At 36.4% G+C, this 25175-nt stretch overlaps 1 protein-coding gene across 7 annotated transcripts in view; it reads left to right on the top strand.

Annotated features, from left to right (window-relative positions):
• Positions 1-25175, top strand: part of CDC42BPA (CDC42 binding protein kinase alpha) — a 186436-nt gene that overhangs the window by 82870 nt on the left and 78391 nt on the right. For all 7 annotated transcript variants that reach the window (XM_066316304.1, XM_066316311.1, XM_066316309.1 and 4 more), the window contains exons 7-9: positions 20215-20308; positions 21061-21261; positions 21848-22096. In XM_066316304.1, the coding sequence (XP_066172401.1) occupies positions 20215-20308; positions 21061-21261; positions 21848-22096 (544 nt within the window). The remainder of the gene's footprint in view (positions 1-20214; positions 20309-21060; positions 21262-21847; positions 22097-25175) is intronic.

Here is a 25175-nt window from a genome sequence, read left to right as displayed (position 1 = left end):
ATCTGCTACAGTAGTGGCAAAAAAGTTATGTCTTCTTCATATAGGAAGTTGAGCTAGCACAGAGAGGAATTTACTTTTATTTGAGTGCAGCTCCTTTAGAGTTCTGCTTAAGTTTAAGAGCTGAAAATTCAGCCCTTAAGTTTCTTTCCAAGATACTTTTTAAAACATATATTTGTGTTTTTTTTTTTAAGGCAAGCATTGAGCTTTTTGCATTATGTCAAAGGAAGTAATTTTGACATATGCAATTTGAATACAAAGGCTTTTCCCATAACATTTTATTCTTAATATGTGTAATTTTACTGTTTGAGCAAACAGTTTACACTCTTTATTTTTCTAATTATTTTAAAATTTCTGAGATGCTTTTCTGCCAAGCTACTGCAAGTACTGGATATACTGGGATATGTTTAGAACAAATGCATTTCTTCCTTTGTAGCCTCTGGCTACGGTTCCTCCCTTAGTCTGTTGCTGTCAGGAGTTTTATGCCAATGTCACAGAGCTTATTATATTTGGATCATGCCTTTCAATATGGTTTGTTTGTTTTCTAACAACAACAAAAGCAAAAAATACATACTGAACTATTTATGTCATTTGTCTGTTTTTGCATGACACGGTAGAGAAACTGTAGACATATGCTTCAAGCCTGGTCTGGCTTATTCCCTCATGTTTCCTTGCCTTTTGGTTGGAATAAAGATTATATTACAGGTTGAACCTGCCCAAACATATTCTGAATGCCTTATAGGATGAGAGCTTTCAGGATATAGTTCTATTCTTTCCTTGATTTCTGTTTTGTAAGAATTATTGTATTGTTTTCATATTATTCCCCTCAAATGATAATATTTTTGTTGTGATTTAAACATGATAGGGGCTTATCTATTAATTGAGCTATTGCTTTTTCTAAGATTTGCTTTAATAAAAATTTAAATATTCCTGTGCTAAAGGATAAAAGTGCAGTTTTGATTTCTAGGGGAGTGATCTTCTGAAAAGAGGATATGTGCACAATCCTCCTCAAATGCTAGAGATATCATGAGCTGATTTAAAGCTAATTTTGCATATAAATGTTTTATATTTATACAAGCATGCTTCATTTTTAATGTGCTTTCTTGTCTATATGCTGCAGTATTTTTAATTAACCAAAGAGAAATTGTTACCAGAACTGCTTCCGTACTGATTAATCTGGTACATCAAAATCTTTGTACAGCTGCTTTTGCAGGGCTGGCTCAGAGACTGAAAAGAGGTGACTTTACAGAGGGCCACACGGACACAGTGATAAAGCAGAAGCCACGAGAGCTTTACAAAGCTCTGCAAAACCAAACGAGCAAGAGCTGAAAGTTGTCTCACAGTAATTCTTGACAATGAGGTGCTGAATAGGGTCAACTGAGCATCCCATTTAGGTATATTGGAGTTCTAAACACTTTGGGAAGTAGGAGATAGCTTATCATATCCTCATTTAATATATGAAGAAAGTGGAGCACAGGCATAGTGAAAAATAAACACTGTGTAATTTCATGTGGTGGGCATATTTTCAATTTTATGGCGGAGCAGTAGAGCTGTGGAGTTTGAGTTCAGGTTAATTTTGTCTCTGATACTGTACGTGTAGTAATAGCCAAGCTCTAAGATTATGAATATTTCCAAAAAGGCAAGTTGGTTTGCAGACCACAATAAATAAGAAATCCACATGAGGTGTATTTCAAAGACTGGTTTTGATCAGTGGTCAGTGTTGCAAAATAGAAAGAACTGGAGAATATAACGATTCTTTGTGTGCATCTTATTTAAAGAGTTTAGTAGTGATAAAAAAGCGCTAAATTTCTGTGCCACCATTACTACTTGGTTTTGGTTTGGTTCATATTATAGGAGCGACAATTAATGTGATTTTGGCATATTTGGTAGTCTGATTGGAGTTTCTTTATATGAAAGTCAAAATTTTAAAGATTTCTTCTGTAGATAAGAACTTTCAAAATAGTGTTTCATGACAATTTTGAGTATGGTCATTCTTCAAGTTGTTTAATCTTAGAGTTGTCAGACAACCTGTAAAATTTTATTGTCAAGGTTTGTAAACATTATATGAGATGACATTTTGGAAAGAACTTGTGTTCTAGCTGCAGTATTTCTCACTCTGCTAGAATGTTTCTCCCAGTGAAACCAAGAGCCATGGTTCCATCACAGTTTAAAGGTACAGATGTAAAATAATGATTTGGTATACTCAGATCCATTTCTATCACTTACAATTGATAAGCTGCTGGTGTATAAGAGAGGTTTCTGCTGTTACACTCACCAGGAAGGTATTTACATTTTACACTGTTAAGTGTGATCTGATTTCTGTTACTATAGTCTTCAGTTTAGTCATTTCTGTATGTTTGATATTCCAGTCTTCCCTGCTGTTACTGCTGCTTTTCAGCTTTGTAGTATCTACACATTTTATGTGTGTGCATTTATTTTCATGCCAGGTTTTAAAGCTAAAATGTTAAATCAGTTTCAAAACTGATCCCAGTGGATCAACAGTAATAATCTCCCTCTGATTTTATTACCTCTTTGAGCCCTATGCAGTCATGTCTCCTTTAGCCAGTTTATTATCAATACCTTTCCTAGTACTGTCATTTGTTCTTTTAGTGACGCTTCCTCTCATGTGAGAAGAATTAAAAATATTTTAATATGGAATTGTCTCAGTCCATAATACTGTGACAAGAATTACCTGATCCTGATGAATTGTGCACAGAAAAGAATTCAGGTTTTGCTCCCAGTGTTTGCATGGCATAATGTGTTATTCCTCATAGTATTACACATTATGTTTAAGGAAGTGAAGGTTGTTTTGTGTCAGTACAGTCCACATGTTTTCTGCCTGATTAATTGCAACAGCTCCAAATAACATTCTCTTCCTACTCACCTGTGTCAAAAAGCTGGTATTTCTTCTAGGAATGTAAAATCCAAAAAATGGTAGAAAATTTAAGCAAGAAAAGTATGATATACAGTGAGAGCACTTGTCAATGAACTCAAAAAAATTACTGTCAAGTCACAACTCCTACTTAAACACCGAGTCAGCTTTTGCTTACCTTGTTTCTTTAAAACCGTAGTTTCTTGAAAATATTTGTCTGAGAGTCTGATTACTAATGTCATGGTTGCTTTTGACAGTCAAATGCTTAAAACAGTTGTGAATGCTGAAATGTAAAACATCATGATGGCCAGCTGAATATTCTAAGAGGGATTAACTTGTCTCTTGCCAAAAAATTCAGAATCTGAGGATGTCATGGAAAGCCATGCAATATTTTTGTGTTGTGGTATATGATTCAAAACCAGACATTTGCATGCCTTCTCACAGATTTAGTTCCAGTTAAAGAAAACTGACCTATAATAAATGATGATGTTTGACTTTCAGTCTATAATAAATTTTAAAAAGTCTGTAATCAAGAACTATGCCAACTTCATTACAAACACAAACACAGAAGCTGCTCAGTGCATTTTCCCTGGCGAAATAGTTCTGTTGGCCCATTTTGCTTGTTCCATCATTTTCCTGCTTCTTCTGTGAATATACCAAAATTAAAAAAATTCTAGCCCATTATTTTAAAAATTATTTAGTAACTTCTGTACTCTGCCAGCAACTACAGTATGCAAATATATACATGAATGTAAAACAGCTTTCTGATTTCCCTACTTACCCTATGAACATTTTGCCAGAACCTTTTTATGTTTGTGCCTTCCAAAACTCTGCCTGTCTAATGTTTTTGTCCTCCTTCCACCCAGTGTGCAGTAAACTGAATGGGAGTTTCTTAAAGTGTCTTGACAAAACTAACACAAAACCTCTAACACACTGGAGCTTTTTTGAGGGTATCATGTAGGGGTTAAAAATCTAGATTTTCACTTTGGCATCAAGTGAATGTCTTCATGTTGCAGGTACTGATTTCTGTGGGTTAGGAAATGTTGTGTAATGTTTTGGCTGTGCTCGTATGATTCAGATCAATAAGCATTTCAGAAACGTGTTTTGTCTCTATTATTGCCTCTCAGTTCCCTTGTACCAGATCAGTGCAGTGCAACATGTGTGTGGAATATTATTGGCAGCATCAAAACAATCTTCTAATCCCTCTGTTCTAGAGTGATGAAATAATAGAATTGTTCTGAGAATATCAGAAAATTTCTGTTCCCACATGAAAACAGAGCATCTTGAACTGGGTTGAAGTAGTTTCTGCTACCCTGTTAGAAATTTTGACACAATCCTGATATAGTTCTTGGGTTGTGTTACGGTTGAAATTCTCCGTAACTGGTCTGCTTGAACACATTGCAGCAGTTACTGAAAAGCAAATGTACATTTAAGGTGAACATACAGCTTGTGTGTGAAATGGTTGAGATACATGTGGTAGTGTGCTATTCCTACTACAGGCTTTGATTTACTTTGTGTTTTATGGTAATGAGAATTCTTGGCTGAAAGTAGCTGATGGTAAGATACTAGTTTGTACAACACTGAAATAGCACCAGTAATAATCTTACTGAAATTGGTAATTAAATTAGCGTGATATATTAAGTAGAAGAACTCTGAATACCTTGTCTTCTGTGTGTTACTTTTTTGGTACATTTCTAGTCTAAAAGATCTTTTTGAACTACGACTTTTTTTCAGTGAACATTTATGACATTGAGATCTCAGCTCTGGGCAGGCAGTACTTAACCACTGTTACATAACTTTATATACTCCTTGGTTCCAGATCCATGAGAACAAAGAAGATATTTTCTGTAGACATTTTGCACTGTTATGTTTATTAAAAGAAGCAGCATTGAGTTGGCTATCAGTTTTGCAGGGAGTTGGGCTGTCTTCTCTTCACTGTGCTTTTGCCAAGGAGGTTGGAGCAGATGGTCCTTGTGGTCCTTTCCAACCTGGTGTTTCGTGATCTATTTAGACCAGGTCATCTCAACCCGAGTACTAAAAATTTGATATTTAAGTAGTGGCCATTGCATTCTGATGTTTCAACACAGAATAGGGACCTGTCTTTGAATCTGTGAAAAAGAATGCTGTTGGGCACATAGGTAACTTTGCTTACTTAGGAAGCATTTTTTTCTCGTGGTGCTTTGGTAATGGTGTTGATAATGTCAAGAACGGTGGAAAAAATGTCTCCATTTCAAAAAATAAACACTGCTGAAAGCTATTTGGCTGGTGGTGAGTTCAGGAAAGGGCGGTCTCCTGGTTGGAGATGAGGCACAGGCACCAAGGTCTTTGATTTCACAGTTCTGAAAAAAATTCAAACAAGTAAAACTAGGGGGCTTTTTATTCAGATTTTTCCTGATACAGATCAACCATAACACATGTCCAAAGGAAGTTTTTTATTAACTCTGCTTAGGTATCATGTTAATAAATCATTTATAGATGCAAAAGGTCTACTTGCTAGTTTATGTTGGAAATTGCTGTTCCTTGCTTTAAAAAATTTATTTTCCATTTGGTTTCCAGAATGAAAAGCAATGCTTCTGTTTCAACCAGACTGATTAGTTCATCATTCATCAAGTCACATATCCCTCAATTCTCTAAGAATTAATGTCAAAACCAGCTAAAACTGCTCATTATACAAGTTCTGAAGTGCACGTTCTGTAATATAGCCAAAGACTTACTGTCAGACTCCTTGTTAACCATTAGGTGCAGCAGAGCCAACTAATTCTACTTAAACAGGCAAGCAACAGTGAGATTAGCTGTAGGTTAAGTGACTCAAAATAGCAGCTTTGATCCTCCAAGTGACCAGCAATTTAAATGGTGAGGAGACCAGACAGAAAATAAGCATGGGGGTGAGGGAAACAAAGAAGAGGAAGATTAGGAGTGACTTCTTGAGGGCTGGTGTGTATGTTATACTTTCGAATATTCTTAAATAATTCTTTGTTCTAGGATAGTATTCTCTGACTTTCTTTTAAAACTGTGGATTCAGCCACAGCTTTCTCTCAATATCTGCAGTTCTGCATTTGAATCTCTCTATAGTACAACACATGTAATTCAGGCACATCAATCATATCCTTAATGTATAATTAAAAAAAAAAAAAATCAGCAGTGCTGTGAAGTTTGCTATTATATGTTCTCTCATTGTAACTTGTTGATATGAATTCTGTTGCATTCAGTGATAGGACAAAAAATGAAGAAGCTGGAATCACTTTCCATAGTTTTCTCTGAGAGGCAGGCTGTGCTTCACCTGGGTGCTTCAGCAAACTTGACTCTTGCCTGAGCACCAGCTGACTTTTACCACTCTCCCCTACAGCTGTCTGTGCAAGGTGCTGCTTTTCAGCATTTTCAAGACTCAAAATGTCTCTCTCTGACAAACTCCTCCTTTCTGCAGTTAATGGTTTTTGTGTGAGTATCAAATGTGAAAAAGAACAGTAGAAAAAAAAATTGGCTGTTACTAAATAATTGACAGGCAGGCTAGGAGTTTGAAACACATCTTCATGTCCTGCTGTTGAGTTTTCTCTTCTTTCCATTCTGCTTCAGTTCGTGTACATACTCTACAGCAAAGAGAGGTCAAGGAGCTGGTCTTCCTAGAAGAAAAAATTCCCAGACTGTGTAACATCTTGCTTGGTATCCCATGGTCAGATGAAAAATCAGAGCCTCAGTCTGTTACAGAATTCTCACTCAAATTCTCTCAATCTGAAAAACACACAGGGTAGAAGAACCTCTGACAAAAGGCTGATAAAATAAAAATCTAAACCCTCATCATACAGGCCAGAAATCTGTTATTTTGAATGTCATTTTAGTGTCAAAAAGGAAAGCACCCTTTCCTGTCCCAAAACAGCAAAATAAAAGAAAAAACCTCTTTTAAGAAGTATTGGGCGCAGGAGACTTCTGGAGAGTGTCCTAATTCACCTTGCGATCCCCCTGTGCATGGTCAGAAACAAACCTCTACAATTTCACTGGAATTAGTTAACACAAATGAAAACTTAATTCCAAATAATAGTATACGATTTATCTTCTTTTAGCAGTGATTTTATCTGCTTTTAGCATAGCCACTGTGATGCAGCACTTTGAGGCTGCCTTCCCACCAGGACTCCAAACAAGGCACAATGTTTACTTTTCACCCTTTAAAAAAGTATTTTGAAGTCCTGAGTGATACAGCAAATTAAAAAAAAAATCAAATCATGACAGAGGTGAGAAGATTTTTATGTTTCTTTATTTCTGCTTTCCTTGTGGATTTATGTCCCTTTTCAGCTCCTTCCACTGCTGGGTTCTTCCACCCTGTGCACTGTCCTCCCTCTGGAGGACTTGGCTGAGGATTTCATGAGAGGGTCATGATTTCTCACCTGGCTGTGGAATAGCACCCGGGAAATGATGCAGCCTTGTTGCTTGTTTCTTGTCAGTATACAGCCTTGCCTGTGTACACTGCTGTAAGGAGCTCACTCTTTTTCTTGCTGCCTCCATCAAGGCTTTGATTCAGCCTGCACCAGCATTGGTCAGATCAGAGGTTGACATGGAGTGAATAATAACATGAAATCTAAATTTTCAGTGCAATGCAAATTTTCTTCCTTCCATTGCACATATATAGGTGCTTTTAGTCTCCTTTTCTCTGTCCCTGAAAACAGTCACTTTGCATTTCTTGTGTTCAGTAGCAGTATCTTCTGCTGTATTTAACAACTTGTGAATAGAATCGCTTCAATACAGTTTTTTGGGTTTTTTTATCTGATAACCAAGAGGTAATAAATAAATAAATATGAACATGTTCTTTACAATACAGTAAAGAACATGTTCAAGCTGAGGGGAAGCAAGAGAGATTATCCTAAATTTAGTTTTATTATTTCAGGAGTAGTAGGTTCTTTGCTCCTCGCTGCTCTACTTTTTACTTTTCCACTAGGAAGGAATCTTCTTTCCTATTAGCACTTAACCTCTATACTGTTAATTTAGGGCACAGTTAAGTAGAAAGCAGGTTTGGAAAAGCTATACTTTCTTCTGTAGTTTTTGTTCTCTTCCCCCACCTCTCCTTTTTTTCTTGGAGAGAGGTAGATATTCTTAACAACACTGACTTCTATTAAAAAAAGCGGAATCCCAAGTATCTGTGTAACTGCTGAATAAACCTTTATTGTGCAAAGAATGAAGAAAGCAAAGGTTGTGCACAGCACATTAAAATGGCTGTATAGTAATGCTGTTTTTGGAGACATTCTTCTTCTGAGGCGTCTTTCAAAAAATAAAGGAAATCTAAAGCGCTACTAGCCTGGGAGAAGAGCAGTAAAACATATAGGATATAGCAGTGCTTCTTCCCATATTGCAAGAGCTATGGCAATTATTTGATGTATGTATTTGTTCGCTTGGGATGGCATTGGTTTTCTTCCCCTTGTAAATTATTTTATGTAGTCTCCAGGGTTTACTTGCAGCTTTGCATCTTATCTTTCTTCTGTTTCCCACATAACTCAGGAACAACAAACAATTCTTTTAAATTTTTGTAATGTACTCCCTATTCCCGAATATTTTATGTGTTCTTAAAATAGGTTTTATTTTCTTCTGTGTTTCCCCCCCTCCCTTTAATACATTTTTAATAGTCTTTTATTGCTGATCAAATAAATGGATGGGAGAGAGATAAGATCAACCTCATATTAAGACTATATATCCTTCTTTTGGAGAAACAAAAAGCATCAAGTGATCTCAAAACACATTTCTGCACAGACCTTTTCCCTCACCTCCCATGATTCTCGGTTTGTTTGTAACTGTATTTATTCCTGGAGGAAGATAGGAAAGGACTAAGGAAGAGTTGCCATGGCGTGCAGTATGGACCCAGCAGGCTAGTTTGTTTCTTGACCAGTCCCTGAAATTTTCTAGTGATTTGCAACTAATAGCTTGCTTAAGCTCAGGGCACTTATAAATATCCCCTATGTATCACCTACATACAGGGATATGTAGGTGAGCCCTATACAGATATACATACAAAGACATATATAAGAATATATATAAAAATTTGTTAGATTGTCCAGACAGCTTCTGAGTGAACACTCTTCTATGAATTGCTTTCTTTGTATCAACAGTGGATTTTAGAAAATGAACATGTAGAATGATTTTTTAACTATTGTTATCAAAACCAGTGCAAGTCCTCAGTTTATGTTGTCTGGTTTACTCCCAGAATTTCTCAATGCCATGAGCTGTTTCAGGGACTGTGTGTGGTTGTACTAAAAAGCAGAGAGCAGAGACTGCGTATCTAAAATGAGAATCAAAAGGAAAGAAAACATTTATCTGCCTAGAAATACGTGTTAAGGTTTTTCAGCATAGGTAGTAATTTACAGTGTAACAGCTGGGCATATTCTGGATTCCTCGTTAGCCTCTTCTTTCAGGATTTCTTTGACAGATGGCACTCACAGATGGACATAACATTCTTAAGGAGCTTACTCTTTCTACTCCCTTACCCGCCAGTAACTCATGATACTATTAGAAATCTAAAAGCTTTGACATGAATTAGCCTTACTTAGCAGACTTTAATTTTTTAATCTTTCGAATATGCTGCAGGGTAGTAGTGCTTGTGGAGTTCTTAATCTGTTTACTTAAGTTCTTAGAAGCCAAAATGGAATTCCAGTAAAGTTGACGTGGCAAAACATGGCAAATATACTGTCATTTTATTGCTTTTTAAATTGTCATGATAATATTTCTTTTCTTATCTTCTGGAGGAAAAATATCGAATGATACAAAAGTTTGACAACCCAGAAACAGCCCTGTCAACTGAAGTTCGCAGAGCTCAAGCAATTTGTTTGGTGATTCATTGTAACTGCATTGAAATCTGAAGTAGATAAACCTAATATTTGAAGTTGGCTGCTCAGTGAAGCTTGTTTCCACCACCATCAGCTTAAATTAGTTTGTTTTTTAGTGTTTCAAAATATCATCCAATAGGGTGCCTCAAAAAAAGAGCAAACTGTGCTGAAGATACTTGAATGCACTTCTGTGATAGTTACTTGTTTGTCATGTACTTGATGTCATTTCTCAATATTCATGCAACTTTGGGTTGAAGGCCATTATTCTTGCCAATGTTGACTCAAACGGCAGTTTTCCCTGATGAATGTTGTTGGTGTGGAGTTTCTGTTGAGGAATGTGAAACTATAAGCAGAGTGATCAGGTCCAAAAAAAGCATTGTGACAGCTGGGCAGGTTAGAGAGGCAAAAATAATGAGTGCCCTCAGCCAGGTCCTCTGCTGCGTGTATTTGTAACTTATTAGAAAAGTAGAAGAACACCAGATGGAGATGGGAACATGAACTCCATTTTTTGTTGTTGTTTTTTTTTTTGTTTTTTTTTTTCTAAGTGCTGTGTAAATTCAAGGTACCCAGCTCTTCTTTCACAAACAGTACATAGCCTACTGTGGCACAACTTCTGGTTCATGGCCTATTTTTAATTGTGTTCTTTTACTTTAGGGCCCCTTACTAGGTGAGCAATCCACTCCCTGCCATCCCATTTTTCCCAGAGGCTCCTTCAGTACTTTATTCAGTATTTCAGGCTGCTTCAGTATTTTCAGTGTAGGCACAGTTAGTTAGTCACATAAGGATGTAATTTAAACACCTCTTTTGAATCTTTCTGCCTGCAAGTAGTTGGGTTCTGAAGCAAGCTGTAAGCAAGCAACCATAATATAAATAATTTTCTTCTGCATGTGTTGAAGTGCTCCGTTCTAGGGAATGTATATTTCTGAGAATAGTCTTTCATCATAATAAAAATGCATGCATATAATTACTGCAAAATTACAAAACAATTTAGCTCATGAAAACATGGTGAGAAAAGTAATCCACTGCGCTGGAATAAGTAGTCTGAGCCAAGATAGTGCCTAGTTTGCATCTTCAGCAAATTTCTTATATGTTTTGCCACCTGAAAGTCTTCCTATAAACCTTGCTTTGCTCCTGGCTATTTGAAATATATATATATGCACACATATTATGTGTATGCTGTAGACTTTCTTATGAGTGAGGAAATGAATCTTCTCTGATAGCCAAGACTTTTTACACAGAGAAAACTTGTGTGACAGAGCAGTGGTATGGTTTGCTGCTCCTGGAGTGGTGTCTGATGGCTTCAGGCCAATCTTGCCAGCACTGATTATCTTAACATTTTGAACAATGTCAGAGACTAACCTTGATTGCTGAGCATTTTGGGATAAATAGGGGCTTTCTGTTAGTCAGACTCTAGATCAGGGAAAGGAAGCTTTTAATTTTAACAAATTTTGTAAGCCTGACTGTTATTAAATGTCAAGATACAATCAACACAGTTTTGTGTTTTAACCTGTCATGTCTCTGCAGAGTTGAGACAGAGAGAGAGATTTGCCATTTTTTAAGATCTGCAATTTTCAGTGCAAAAATAGGCATGTTCTTAATGCTAGGACTAAAGATGATTTCTGTCTTGAGCCACAAGAAGTCAGAAGTATGTAGGCTGCTACAACTGAACCTGCAGTACTTCGGTGTTACTGGATTTCAGAATTAGGTTTGAGGACAATATAACACAATATAACCAGAAGGTTATTAGTGAAAAAAAAATTAAAAAGGCAGCTTTAGTCATAATTTCAGAATTGCAGGATGGGTGAGGTTGAAAGGGACCTCTTTAGGTCAGCTGGTCTAACCCTTCTGCTCAGAACAAGGTCACTGAGAGCAGATTCCCAAGACCCATTTCCCACTGGATTTTTTGGGTAGTCCTTTCAAATTAACTGTAATTCTGGATTGGCTTTGATCACTGATTGGCACAGTACCTCCAGAGCTTTACAATATTGTGCTGTAATTCTCCTGCAGCTTGTTTCGTGTAAGAATATTTACCTCATTTCCCAGGTGTTGTCTCCTTGATTTTTACAAATTACATTCAGTTAGTAGAAATTTTTACTAATTTCCTGTGTTGATTTTTGGGCTTCTCAAACCAAGTATTTGTTTCCCAAAACAATTTTTGTTTCTGAAAAAGAAATAGTTAAAACATTCCTGTTTTGTTTCTCCCATCTTATGTTTGTGCCTCTTTCAAAACTTTTATGATTGTACCTCAGTCTTTTGCACCATGAGAAACCATCATAAAAAGCTATTAAAAACTATTAAAATTACCCCAAAAAAATAAGGTACAAGGCTCTCATATTTTCATGCATTAAATTTTACTCAATTATACTGTTCTGTTCAAGATCAGTGCATTATTAAACATTCAAATCTTCAATACTTTATGTGTGCCCAATTTTATATTAGAGTCCTCACAAGATTTTTTTGTCTAATATCAGTAATTCAGCTACAAGTCAACCCTGAGGAAAGTTACAAACTTCTATATTCTTGATCCACTGTGAGAGGCCAGTTAACTTGGTTTTGTGTTTTTAAATTTTTTTAACAGTTCCTATGTCAAACCATTTCAATTAACTTTCATTTTTTAAAATTTGAACTTTTACAGGTTTCAGAATGCATTAGACTTTCTCTTACATGCTGAATTGTTTGGCATAAGGAATTGTCTTTCTGATAATGTCTGCCACGCTTTTATTCTTATTTCATCGGTGTTTAAAAATCACATCTGTAACTCAGCCTTATAAAGTAGCAAATTTACAAATAGCACAGTGTGTTCCTGGTCTGTAAAGCTGACAATAGAAATAATCCCTAGGCAATCACAAGTGACTTTGCCCTGACATCTCTTTAAAATGCTGCATGCGGGGCCTAACCTGCATGTGAGGGTTTTTTCCGTAGATATCTGTCAGCTGATGAGCATTTTAGGTTAAGACAATAGCTATGAGGAGTATGTAGCTGCCAAGCATTTATCCAAAAGAATTTTTCCAATCACCCCTTTTACTTATATTTTGAAAAGAAGGGGGAAAATTGACATAAGCAGCTTTTAAAAATAATTATTCTTGGTTTGCAACTGTTAGCGTGTTTGAGATATCCATTACTTGGAAACAAATACATATGCACAAAGCCCACAGGGAGACATTTTTGTGAGCTAAATTAATTCTAGGATATTATAATATGATGTGGTAGAGCATATATTTATAAGCCAGTAACTACACTCTGTTCAAGTGTTCAGGAATGAATATGAGTGCCTGAACAAACTCAAGATATATATGTGTTGGCTGATGTACTCGTTCCCTGTTGCTTGTTATTATTTCCTTTATTAGCATTTGAAATTCATAAAGAACATTGGATACCATAAGGTAAACACTGTGTTGTGTCCAGAATACTTGCCTGAGTGGCAGAAATTAAAGACTGTAGAGCAAAGGACTGGGAGAGGACTTGGAGAGGTCAGCTAGTATTTTCCTTGGGCTGCAAGGCAGGATCAAACTGTAGCTAAACCAGTCTTGACAGACATTTGTTTGACTGGTTTTAAAAGAAAAGTGATGGAGATGGTGACGTTTCCTGAAGCATTTTGTTCCAGTGTCCTATTGTCATCATTATGGAAGTGTTTTCTAATGCTTCATTTGAGTATCTTTCATTGGTACTTAAATTCATTACTTTTTGTGTTAACCACACTCAGTGTGGGTGAGTATTCAATTTAATATGTTTTGCATTCTATGTTTCAAGTCTGTGGTGCGGATTCTTCAGAGTAAAAGAGGAATGTAATGTAATTACCTTTTAGTGAAAACTGAAGTTATTTCTCTCAGTCTGGATTAGGGATTAAAAAATATACACTTTGGCAGAAAGTATGGTCTGCAACTAAGTTAGTTTGGAAATATCTGATTCTGTAGGTGCTGCACTAAATGTACTGCATGCAGTACATGGAACCTTGAATTTTGTAGTGTTTTTAATTTAGTTTAGTGATATTACTAAGAATAAAACTTAGTTAGGATGTGTGGCAATATGAATATAAAATTTTCCTCACTAATCAAAAAATAATGACTGTATCACAGATCTAGAACCTTTACTGTCGTGGTTTGGTTGGTGTTTCCAACTAATTGATGAGAGTGTCCATTGAATGTAGTGAGATTTAGAGGAATCTCCTGCTACGTAGAGAGATTCTTTTAGCAGAGGTAAATTACTGGGTGAATTCCTGGAGCATAATAATAATACATAATAATTTATTATTAAGAGTTAAAGAGAAAACAAGGGAGTTTTTCAGTGTTGAGATACTATTTTAGAAAAAATAATTGTAAAATAAGGTTGATTACAGCATTTATTTCTTCCCTGTGGTTGCTCTTCTTATTAAGGCTTAAATTCTGAAGTGTTCAGTTTTTGGCTATTCCTGTTGACTTCAGGGCTATAAGCAAAGCTACTGCATCGTGTTTGCTTGTAAGCTTTAGTTTGTCAGCTTTACATGGAGCAGGTTTTGTTTAGTATACAAACATGCTGCAATGGTTTGGGTGCTATATAAATAATAAGGCTAAGATCAAAGTTATTTAAATGATTTTGGTTTCAATCAAAATACACACTTTTTGGATTTCACCCAAAAATAAAGGAGTGTCTGTTTAGGAGAAGGCACAGTAGAGTCTTGATAAGAGACAGGGTTAATCAGGTACAACATATTCCAGTTTTCTCATGCTGCTATCTTCTGCAGCCTATCTTGTTGGGATTGCTGAAGAATAACTGCCGACTGTCCAAATCTAATTTGGCTCAGTGCACATTGGTCTTTCTGCCAGATGGAGCCTATTTCTACTTTTGCTCATCAGAATTCAGATAAACCGTAGTTGGCAGAATATGGCAATGCTGACTTTGATATAACCCAGTCCCCTGTAATGGAAAATAGAAATAACCTGCTGGACATCAATGTCCATACATTTGACTGTGAAAAAAGGCATTATTTGACCAGCATTCTTGATGGAAGCTCACTAGTTGTTTGACTCTGCGTATCTAAAGCAAGCTGTCAGTAGAGCCTTGCAGAATACCTTAATAAAAACTTCACAGGCACCAAATTTTCTCATTTCATTGGAGTGCTGCCAAAATCAAATGTCTTCATTTTTAATCATGGATGTAGCATTTCTTTGTGAGAGAGGTATATGGAGAAAAGTCTGCCTGAAACAACAGAAAGGAGTGAAAAGCAGTTTGCCAAACTTCTGTCCCGACTAAGGATAATCCTGTGCTCTGAAGGAATTTTGGATAAAAAGTCCAGGCATTCTGACGCTGGAGTCTTGGTTGTGTTTTTTCTTTAAGTAGGCAAAGAATGGCATTTCTCTTGTAAGAGTGAATAATTGCAATCATTGGTGTCTGCTTTTATTTATACTTTTGATTTATACTTTTGGGGAATGCTCTTGCATGTACAATGAGCAAATAATGTGCTGTGAAATCTTTAATTGTCAACAAGCTTTCTGGATTAGTTTCTCTGTGCCAGCAGTTACACCTGAAACTAATTTATTTTTCTCAAATGCTGGTGTTTTAATTTGCTTTGGTAGCATGAAAAAGTCCTGCTCATGTGAATTTTTATCAGAAAATAATTTAATGTAAGCTATTAACTTTGTTTCTTGCCATTCAAGGATAGCATGTCTTGAGGCATGTGACCTGTTTGGGAAAATTAATTGATTTCCATGCTTTTCTAATGTTAGCATTAGGAATAAAAATTTGTTCTCCAGATTATCTCTTCCTTATCTCCTGGGCTCAAATAAACTAGTCGCTCAGCTATCAGATTGATCCTTTGATTTCAGACTGGTCCATTTCTTTATTCAGGATCAGCTCACATCGTGGTTGATGCATTTAGAACAGTGTGAGTCCCGTCATTGTCATTTCAGTTCTGCTGTTTTTTGAGAGCTCAGTTGTGAATGCAAGGACATCAGCATCTCAAATGCTTATTCCAAGGAGGATATGTTGGGCATATTAAGAGGTTCCCACTTGTGCCACCTGGCCACTTTCGTTAATCTTGAGGAGAAGGATTCGCTTTTTCCTCCATTTCTGTCTGATCATTTATGTTTTGAAAGAAAAGATAATAATACAGATGAACAACTAAACCAAGTAAGTTCTGCACTGTAATTGTACAGCTACCAAGAAGAGGGATCTCTACTGGTCACAAAATCTTTAATGCCACAATTTTATCACATTAACTTAGAAAATAGAAGCCTGTGGATTGACCCACTGGCACAGTCTTTGCTAGTTTTTGACATGACTGCTGTCAATCATTCTGATACAGTTCTTGGAATAACTGTCCCTCTAATTTTCATGCATCTTCCATTCTGTTTGTCTGGTCCCCTCTTCTGTGAAGCTGCTCTCGAAACAAAATTAGGATTCTTCTAAATCTGCTGCTTCCTGTTCTGTAGACCTGAGGACTTCATGTGGTCTTGCAAATAACAGAATTGCATTGATCCGGTGATTCAAGGAATGACATAGATGAACCTCAGGAATGTGTATGCCTTGAAGCCATAAGATGATCAGATAATCAAGTTGTGAGGAATATAAGGGAGTTTTCTAGTCCAAATTTCAATATGCAAGACCTCACGATTCCTCAAGTTTCTTTTAGGATCAGAAATGAATCCAGGGAAAAAATACGGTCACATGTATTAAAAATTCTTTTTTAGTTTATTTTACAGCTGGAATGTGCTATGGATTTAGCATGTCTCAGAGGGAATACTTTTTCTTGAGACTTACTGAACAAATGAAATTCTACTCTGGCTCATTAAGAGAGAAATCAAAATAAATGGCAATAATCCAGGTATCTGCTGTAGTCCTATTTCAGAATATTGTTTATATTAACACAGTTAGTATGTAAAATGTTTGGGTTTTAATTACAGCTTAAGAAAGTAAACAGTTTTAAAGAGAGGTGAGTGAAGTCATCTGTGTAAACATGCCAATCTGAAGAATGGCTCTCCAAATTAAACTAAGAAGCTTTATAAGGAAGGATTAATTAGAGATTTTTCTTTATTTTTTCTTTTCATTGGCCTTCACACTCATTTTTGGTGCAAGTGAAGCGTTCAGTGTTACAAACTGTTTATGCCTATTGTATTCTCCAGAAAACAGCAGCAAAGCTGCTGTGCAGAGCTGTTTTTCTCTTACAGTCAAGGCCAACAAAGCTTAGAAAAGTAGAAGTCGCTCCTGGACACTCTGGTGGAGTCAAAGTTTAATGGATATATGTGTTTCTAGAGAAGTTCATTTGATCCAGATTTCTGGTTCCTTTGGCGCTGTTAAATCACTCATTGAAAAAAGAGTTTCTTTGGGTATGTTGAGTTCCTATGTTCCCTTAATTCAGTGTGGAGCATATTTGAAGAATTAGTGCTAGCTTGGCTTGTGCCAGGCCCAGCTCTGGCGACCTGCACCTTGTGCACATTGAGCTTCCCCCAGAAGCTGCTGTCAGGGGCTTGGTCAGGCTCAGGGTGTCCAGAGAGCACAGTGGTGTCAGACCAATTGCCTCCATTCAGTTATTGTTCCCACGATAAATCTGGCTCATATCAAATGCTTATATTTCTTGACAGTGTGTTAGTATTTAATATTTCAAATGAGCTGACCTTTTTCTTTTATTGCAGTGAACTAATTACAGAGTTTGTAGGGAATTTGGGCTCCACAGCCTTCCAGCCAGGTGATATTAGTTGTTTGCTGAGCACCATGGTTCTTGTTGGGTGATGTTTAAATGGTCTGCCCACAATCACCTGGTAACTCTTATCTACAGAGATTCAGCCCAGTGGTCTATTCACTAAGCCATATAACTTTTCATTATTTGCTCATTAATTTTACCAGATTTCAGATACTTGTTCTGGAATTTTTGTTCCTTAGTATTTGCCTGAAGCAGTAAGTGTTCCTTTTTCCAGAAACAAGATCAAGAGACATGGATTGCTTTTCCTATGTAGATTTTCAATTAATAAAATAATTATTACAAAACCAGTGAGAAAGTCTTCTTCTATGGGACGTGGAGACTTGAAACTCAAGAGAGAATCCTCCATGAGTCATGGATTGATTTTCGTTCCTCTGTCCCCCACCTAGATATTTTCAGATGATAATTTTTCCCTCAATATTCCAGTTGATAGGAGTTCCAGAGAACTGTGTGCAGAGTTTGATCCCTAAATACTTTTCAGTTTTCTTCTGCTGTAGCTTTGCACTGCTTCAGAGCTGTAATATTGAAGGAATTTGGGGAGATGCTGATAAACAGACACTAGAGACAGCATGGAGGGTCTCTGTTACTAATTCTCTTCCTTTTGGTGCCAAAGAAGATCACTACGCAAATTGGACAGGAACTGGACACGAGGAAAGAGGACAGTTGTCCTGTATCAGGGGAGTAGGAAGCCAGTGGGAACAGGACTGTGAGTAAATAGTAACTGCTGGGAGCTGACATGGGATAAAAAAGATTAGTTTAATTTGAACAGGTAGGAGATGAGGCCTTAGGAGTGAAGAAGCTGAAAGAGAAAGAAGGAAATAGAAGGGGAGGAAATTTGGGGTTGATGTTGTGGAGGATTAGACATCTCAACTTTTGGGGTGACTATAGGAGATATAGGAATAAAAATGCAGTTGAGATGGAAGTAGGAGGAACCAGTCCTTACAGTGAAGAAAATGGGATTAGCTGGGGAAGGTCAAGCGAATGTTGAAGAGAGAATACCATATTTTCTTTAGAACAGGATCAGTTCTGATAATTTAAGAGAGTATACAAATGCCATTCAAAACAAAACCTGTAACAAAACTCATCATTCTAATGCCATCTAACTGCTGCAGGCTCAGTAGAGATGCAGGATTTAAGACATTATTTTTTCCCATAATCACCACCTTCGCACTCTTCAGTTACACTGGCAATAATTACTCCCGTTCCTTGTTCCCCTCTGGGGCTCATAATTTTCCTTCCCTTTGCTTATAGCCTACTCTGCTCTGCAGGTACCAGCAATTCTTGTCTTTCAAAATGTCTTTTATTAATGTAGTTCAGAATTTAGAACAGTTGTTCATAGCCCATAGCTTCTGTTACAGGAGCTGAAAAGAATTTGTATTTTATTAAGTTGGTCTTTTCTTTTTTCCTTAACTGTAAAACTTGTTCATATGAAGTTATTACTGAGCATTACAAATGCCTGAAGATTTCTACAAATGCAGAAAATTTTCTGCAATAAATCCTTCCTTCAAGTGCATTCATTGTTGTTTGCAGGTTTGGTTTTGCAGTGTTGACAACACAATGAGATTTTTCATGTTTTCTTGCTGTTTTGTGAGATTGAATGGGAGGGGTTGGGATGATGATGATGATTATTAATGTTATTACTATTTCTCTTGGGAATATATTAAAAGATAGAAAATGGATAAATAGAGCCTCAAGGGTGACTCATGTTTTTGTTTAGCTTGAACTAGGTCCAGTTTCTGGGAGGAACTGGATTTTAGGTGCATGTTTTTGTAAAGTGTTTTAAACTGAAGTTATAATTCCAGAAGTCTCAATGGCATGTGTTTGTTTTTATTTAGAAGTGTGTTTAAGGAATGTTAAACAAACAAAACAATCTCAATCTGGAGGCTGCAATTCTTTGGCATATTCAGTGTCAGCAAAATTCAAGTGGAAGAATAGTCTTCTGAGAATGGACTTGGTTATTTTCTCTGATTTACTTTGTAAAGAATTGTCTTTATGCTCAGTTGCAAGTTGTGAAAGTATGATTTCTTACAGTGTTTGCTTTCTACTTTGTAAATATTTTGGTGTATTTGAAAGTTGCCTAAAGTTCGTTTTCAGCATGGGTTGCTACTTGTCTTTGAGCAACACAAATTCAGGAAGTACTTTCCTTCCAAACAACCAATTGGTACTGTATTGTCACCGAGTGTGTGACACTGCGACACCTTTATGCCATAGCTTCTATAATGTTGTTCAAGCTGTGGTTCTAATTTTTTTTTTCCATTGTAAATTATCTGTAAGCCTTGTCTAGAACTCGATTTCTAGTTGTGAAGAAAAAAAAAACCCAAAACAACAAAAACCAAACACCAAACCCCCAACAACAAAATTTGCTCTCAGGTGCAATGTGAAGATTTTAGCTTGTGGATATTTTGAGATTTGTCTGTAAAGCAATCAGTAACATTCATTTTATAATGTTAACTCTTTCAGGATTTCATTGGCTTTTGTTCTGTTGTAAAATCTAGGGGTTGATTTCCAGCTCTGTTTTCCAGTATAAGCATGCATCTTCCACTTGAGAGCATTTCCCTAAAATTCTTCAGATTATTTAAAATCTTATATACAAAAGCTCAGAGCAAGTAAGATTCTCCTGTCTGGCCTTGAGACATGAGAGGAATTTAACTACACAATTCTTACTAAAATTAAGAAGCTGTAGGATTTGACTGATTTACAGCCCTTGTCATGGAATGTCTCTAGTGCAAATTTCACTGTGTCATGAGCGACTGTCTTCTGTGTACTGATGAGTTGCTGGTTTTGAATTAAAAGACTGTTGCAGAGTTAATGCTTGGAATGCATCTTATGCAATACATTTTGTACTAATCCTGGAATTTGTTTAATTGCAGGGATATAAAACCAGACAATATCTTGATGGATATGAATGGACATATTCGATTAGCAGATTTTGGTTCTTGTCTGAAACTGATGGAAGATGGAACGGTAAATTAGAAAGAATGATACATTGCCTAAATATTCTTTCTTCAGTCCATTGATAGCCACAAAATGTGCTGATAAAGGGAAAAGATGCCTTATGGCAAATGAAATGGAACTGTAAATGGTATTGGTATATAACTAACTTTCTTGAAAATACAGCTGCAGACTGCTTGGATCTGCAGTATATTAAAAAGTTTCTAGCATACAGTCAACTCATATATAAATAAAGAGAAGCTGTGCTGTCAATGCCAAGTAGGTGTTTATGAACTATGAATCCCTCGGTTTTAAGCTCTGAGCTCTAATCTTTATTGAAAATGTAAGCTTTAGTGTGAGCTGGATGAGATACTGAAATGTGATGATGTACATTTGAATTTGCACAGTATGTAGTAAGTGTGACTAAAATGTAATTCCAGTACGTTCAGTCATGTCCCACGGGGTTACAAAGTATTGGACCTAATATATGTGATTACCCGATTTATAATTGCTTACTAGCTCTAATCCTGACAATTGACAGTTCTGTCCTTTTTCTGTTTTTAAATATTGATAATAATTTAGCAAAAGTATATTATTGAGATGCCTATTAATGCAGTGCCTTGGATGCTTAAGTATTACTTCATGAATTTAGAGGCTTTTGCTTCAGTTTAGTTTTTTTTGTTATGACAAAAAAGCTAGGCTAAATTTATATGTACATGGGCACAGAACCACAGTGTCTGTGATGATGAAGGTTGATTTTAATCCTGAAAATGTAATTTCTCCAGGTCCAATCTTCAGTGGCAGTTGGAACGCCAGACTACATCTCTCCAGAAATCTTGCAGGCCATGGAAGATGGAAAAGGGAAGTATGGGCCCGAGTGTGACTGGTGGTCCCTGGGCGTTTGCATGTATGAAATGCTTTATGGAGAAACGCCCTTTTATGCTGAGTCCTTGGTGGAGACCTATGGGAAAATAATGAACCACAAAGTTAGTGCACTTTCTGTCTGTCTCTAAGCTAATTTGTAATAATGGAGTAACTTGAACATGTATTTAAATACAAGTTTTAATGTACTAATAATGTTAAGTGTTCATAAACGTAGAACGAAAAATATGTTTCCATGTAGCAAGTTAATGGTTATGGATTGCAGATGACTTTGCTTTGGAATAAGGCTAAAACTTAAACTCTGGGTTTGGAAACATGGCTGTTAGTTCACTCTGTGGAGTCTGTGTTGGCTATATGACATCAATCCTGTTGGGTTTCTTTCTTCTGGTGAACCCATTTTCCTTGGCTTATGCAGAAGATTCTAAAATGTTCTTCCACATGGAGCTAGCTGTAGAATTCAACAGCTGTAGTGGAAGAGAAATTTAAATAAAGGAAAAAAATTCGAAGACAAAAAAATCTTAATAGTTTCTATCCTTAGCAGAAGTCTTTTTACCTTGAAACCTTACTGCATGTATTTCAGAGCTGGAGTGTTTGCACATTTCTTTTTCTACATAATGATTTTCACTAAGAAGGTAATGTTTCCAACTTTTTCTTGGTAATAAACTATTTCCTCTTATTTTAATCTTTAAGGAGAGGTTTCAGTTTCCTGCTCAAGTGACAGATGTCTCTGAAAGTGCAAAGGACCTCATCCGAAGGCTCATTTGTAGCAGAGAGCATCGACTTGGACAAAATGGAATAGAAGACTTTAAGAACCATCCATTTTTTGCTGGGATTGATTGGGACAACATTAGGAACTGTGAGGCACCTTATATCCCAGAAGTCAGCAGCCCTACTGATACATCAAACTTTGATGTGGATGACGATTGCTTAAAAAACTCTGTAAGTGTACAATTACCATTTTGATGAATCGGCCTTTGTAGAGTGTTTTGAAACAAAATGTATGGAAAAGGCAGTTTATTTCACTGTGTTCTGCATAAATAACAGTTAGGTGCTGCTTTGAAGAACTGAGAGGGAAATACTTTCATAGTTTGTAGGCTGGTCCTAAAATCATACTTGCGTAAGGATAACTTCTGTAAATTCCTCGTAGCTTTATGTGCCTTTAGCTAATATACATCTGTTGCAGCAACAAGTTTAGTGTCCATGTCCTATAAAGAATAATACATCTAGATACAGATACTCTGCAAGACTGTTTCTAGCAGTGCATTGTTAAGACTTAGTATAAGTTTGCATATTGCATTTTATTGTGTTTTATTGCTCTACTCTAATTGCATATATGGGGGTTGGATTCCATTCAGTTCATTTCCACTCAACTTTTTCCAGCCTTTTCTCTGACTTGAGTTTTGGGAAATGCAGGAGAAATAGTACAGCCATTTCTTAAGGAGCAAGAAAATATTTTTACTTTTGCTTGAAATGCTCTGCTACTATTGATTTTACTAGACTTTCTGTTTCTATGCTTTTGAAAAGGACCTTTGACAGATGGTAGATGTCTTAGCATTGGAGGAATGCCCTCTTTTCTCTCCTTGGAAATATTTGGGGTGTGTTTGTGTGTGTGTCTGTTGAAACATACAGAAACATACTGTTTACATGTGAGGTAAAGCATTTTCACCACTTTTGCTTTTGATTTCTGAACTTCATGTGCATCTCAGTTTCACTCAGTTTTCTGGGCCTGCAGATAAGAGGCAACATGAATTGATATAGACAAAAGGATCATTATTTGCATTCCCTTTTCTCCAGCTGCACATTAAAACAAGGAAAGCACTTTGGCTAAAACACTTTGTGGGTGTCAGTCTCTTCTCCCAAGTAATAAGCCCCAGGACAAAAGGAAATGACCTCAAGTTGAGCAAGGGGAGGTTTAGTTTGGATATTGGGAAAATTTCTTTACCAATGGGCTGTCCAGGAGTCAACTATCACTGGAGGTTTTTAAAACATGTGCAGACATGGTCAGCGATGGACCTGACAGTTAATGGCTGGACTCAATGATCTTGAAGGTCTTTTCTATTCTAAATGATTCTGTGATCTCTGATTAAATCTCAGAGCCCTTTTCCTTATGGGCAAATTAAGCAAATCAGTGTAGCTGCATAGGATGACTTGCATTTTTTTCATTTTGTTTCCTTACTTGCATCTGTTATTTCCATCTTCCTTCACAACTGAAGTATTTTTATCTTAAAACTTGTTTACAGTCTTCAGATACCTGTTTGCATATTATTTTTTTCCAGCAACAGCTATGAAGATGGGGTAGCTGGAGTGGATGCTGTGTATAGCAGGTCTTTGTGAAGCTGAAATACCTTTTAGAGGTTGTTCACGCATTTTAGTGTTGTCCATTGCACCACTCCTCCTTTTAGAGCCCAGTCTCCCATGTGAAACTATGCCTTTGCAGTGTGAATGCTTTATATTGTGAAGAAATAGGAACCTGCAGGTGAAGAAAGAATGCTCCTCTGCTGAGTTAATAGACTCTCAGCTGAAAAGACCGAGTCCAATTCTTAATTTGCTTTTGGAGGTGCAAAGACATTTTTGGGGTGAAAAGCAATGCTCCTGAACTGTTAGAGATGAATGCCAGTTTCTAGAGCTGCTTTTTCAGTTTCCTAATTTGAAACATGTGAAGATTTTGTTCTAATATAAGGATGTTATTTTCTTGCCATTTCTTTTCACATCTAGTATCTCAGAACTGCTGAAAAAACCTAGCCTAAGGCATTGCATGACTGAGAATATTTTACATTTTTGCTTTGACCAGTGGACATTGTATTTCATATTGCTTTGCCTCAAATTCCTTATATATAACTTGGAGGTATTTTCTCCTCCATGTTTCATATATATCTTTTTAAAAAGTTACACATACTCACACTGCTGGTATAGAAGTCAGCACCACAGATAAGCCCATGAGACTTTTTTTTTTCCCCTAAAACTTCTTGGCAAGATTTGAATTGCATAGAGCAAATGAGGAAAACTCAATGCTGAAGATAAAAGACAGTGTTGAAAAGCCATGATTGTTATTCTTCCTGAACTTTGAATGAAACCATAGTCCCATGGAAAAATTACATACATAATAATGAAATATAAAAAGTAGGTTGAGCATACACAGAAGAATAAAAGGCAAAACTGTGCTGTTCAGGCAGCCTAAGTTGTGCTGGTGTTTAGCTTTTAACTGTTTGGTTTAGTAGCTTTATTGAGAGGTATGATAGATTCAGTTATAATTTTCTCAGCATGATAAGACAATTAAATTCACACAAGCAGCAAGAGATACATATCTTGATCTCTGCAAAACAGATTCTTTTACAGAATCTTACCTTATTATCAATAGATACAATAGTTTAGAAAAGGAACCTGTGTGGTGCCTGAGAACTGTCATGTGGGCTGTTACAATCATGCAATTAAGCATTTGTTATTTTTAAAGTTATCTGTAAAGAGAGTTTTGAAATTTGAATCTATGAAAGGTGAAAGCAAATGTAAAGAACAAGTAAAATTTTACTTTTTCTAATCATAGTAATAATTGGTATTTTTATTATGATTTAATGGAAAGTTAAGGCTTTGTAATTTGGTCTTGTCCTTAGTTTCCAAAAGCTCAACTTCATGAATTTACATAACCTAGCAATATCATTAGTGTTGTTGGGGAACTCTTTTATTACATGAAGGTTTTTGTCAGCTAAGAGGACAAGGTTGTGATGTATTGTAGCTGACACCACCACTAGAAAGGTAATTTCAGATTTCTTTTGAATGCAGTCTTACTCCTTGTCCTTTCCTGCTGAGTTTTACGTGAAAGAAATGTACAACTGCTTCCTTTCTTCATTTTTGTTTGGGGTTAGAAAAAAATCATTACATTTTCTGACAACTTAGAATCTTTTATCACTTCCAGTGCCATAATCATCTTCTTTGGGGTTAACTTAAACCTTTCATCTTGGGGTTAAACAGGAAGCTTTTAACAGAACATTTAAGAATGTTAGAACTTCAAATACTCCAAGTA

This window comes from Sylvia atricapilla, chromosome 3, assembly GCF_009819655.1.
Source record: "Sylvia atricapilla isolate bSylAtr1 chromosome 3, bSylAtr1.pri, whole genome shotgun sequence".
Taxonomy (NCBI): Eukaryota; Metazoa; Chordata; class Aves; order Passeriformes; family Sylviidae; genus Sylvia; species Sylvia atricapilla.
Note: the sequence above shows the minus strand (reverse complement) of the source record. Positions and strands in the feature narration are given on the sequence as shown.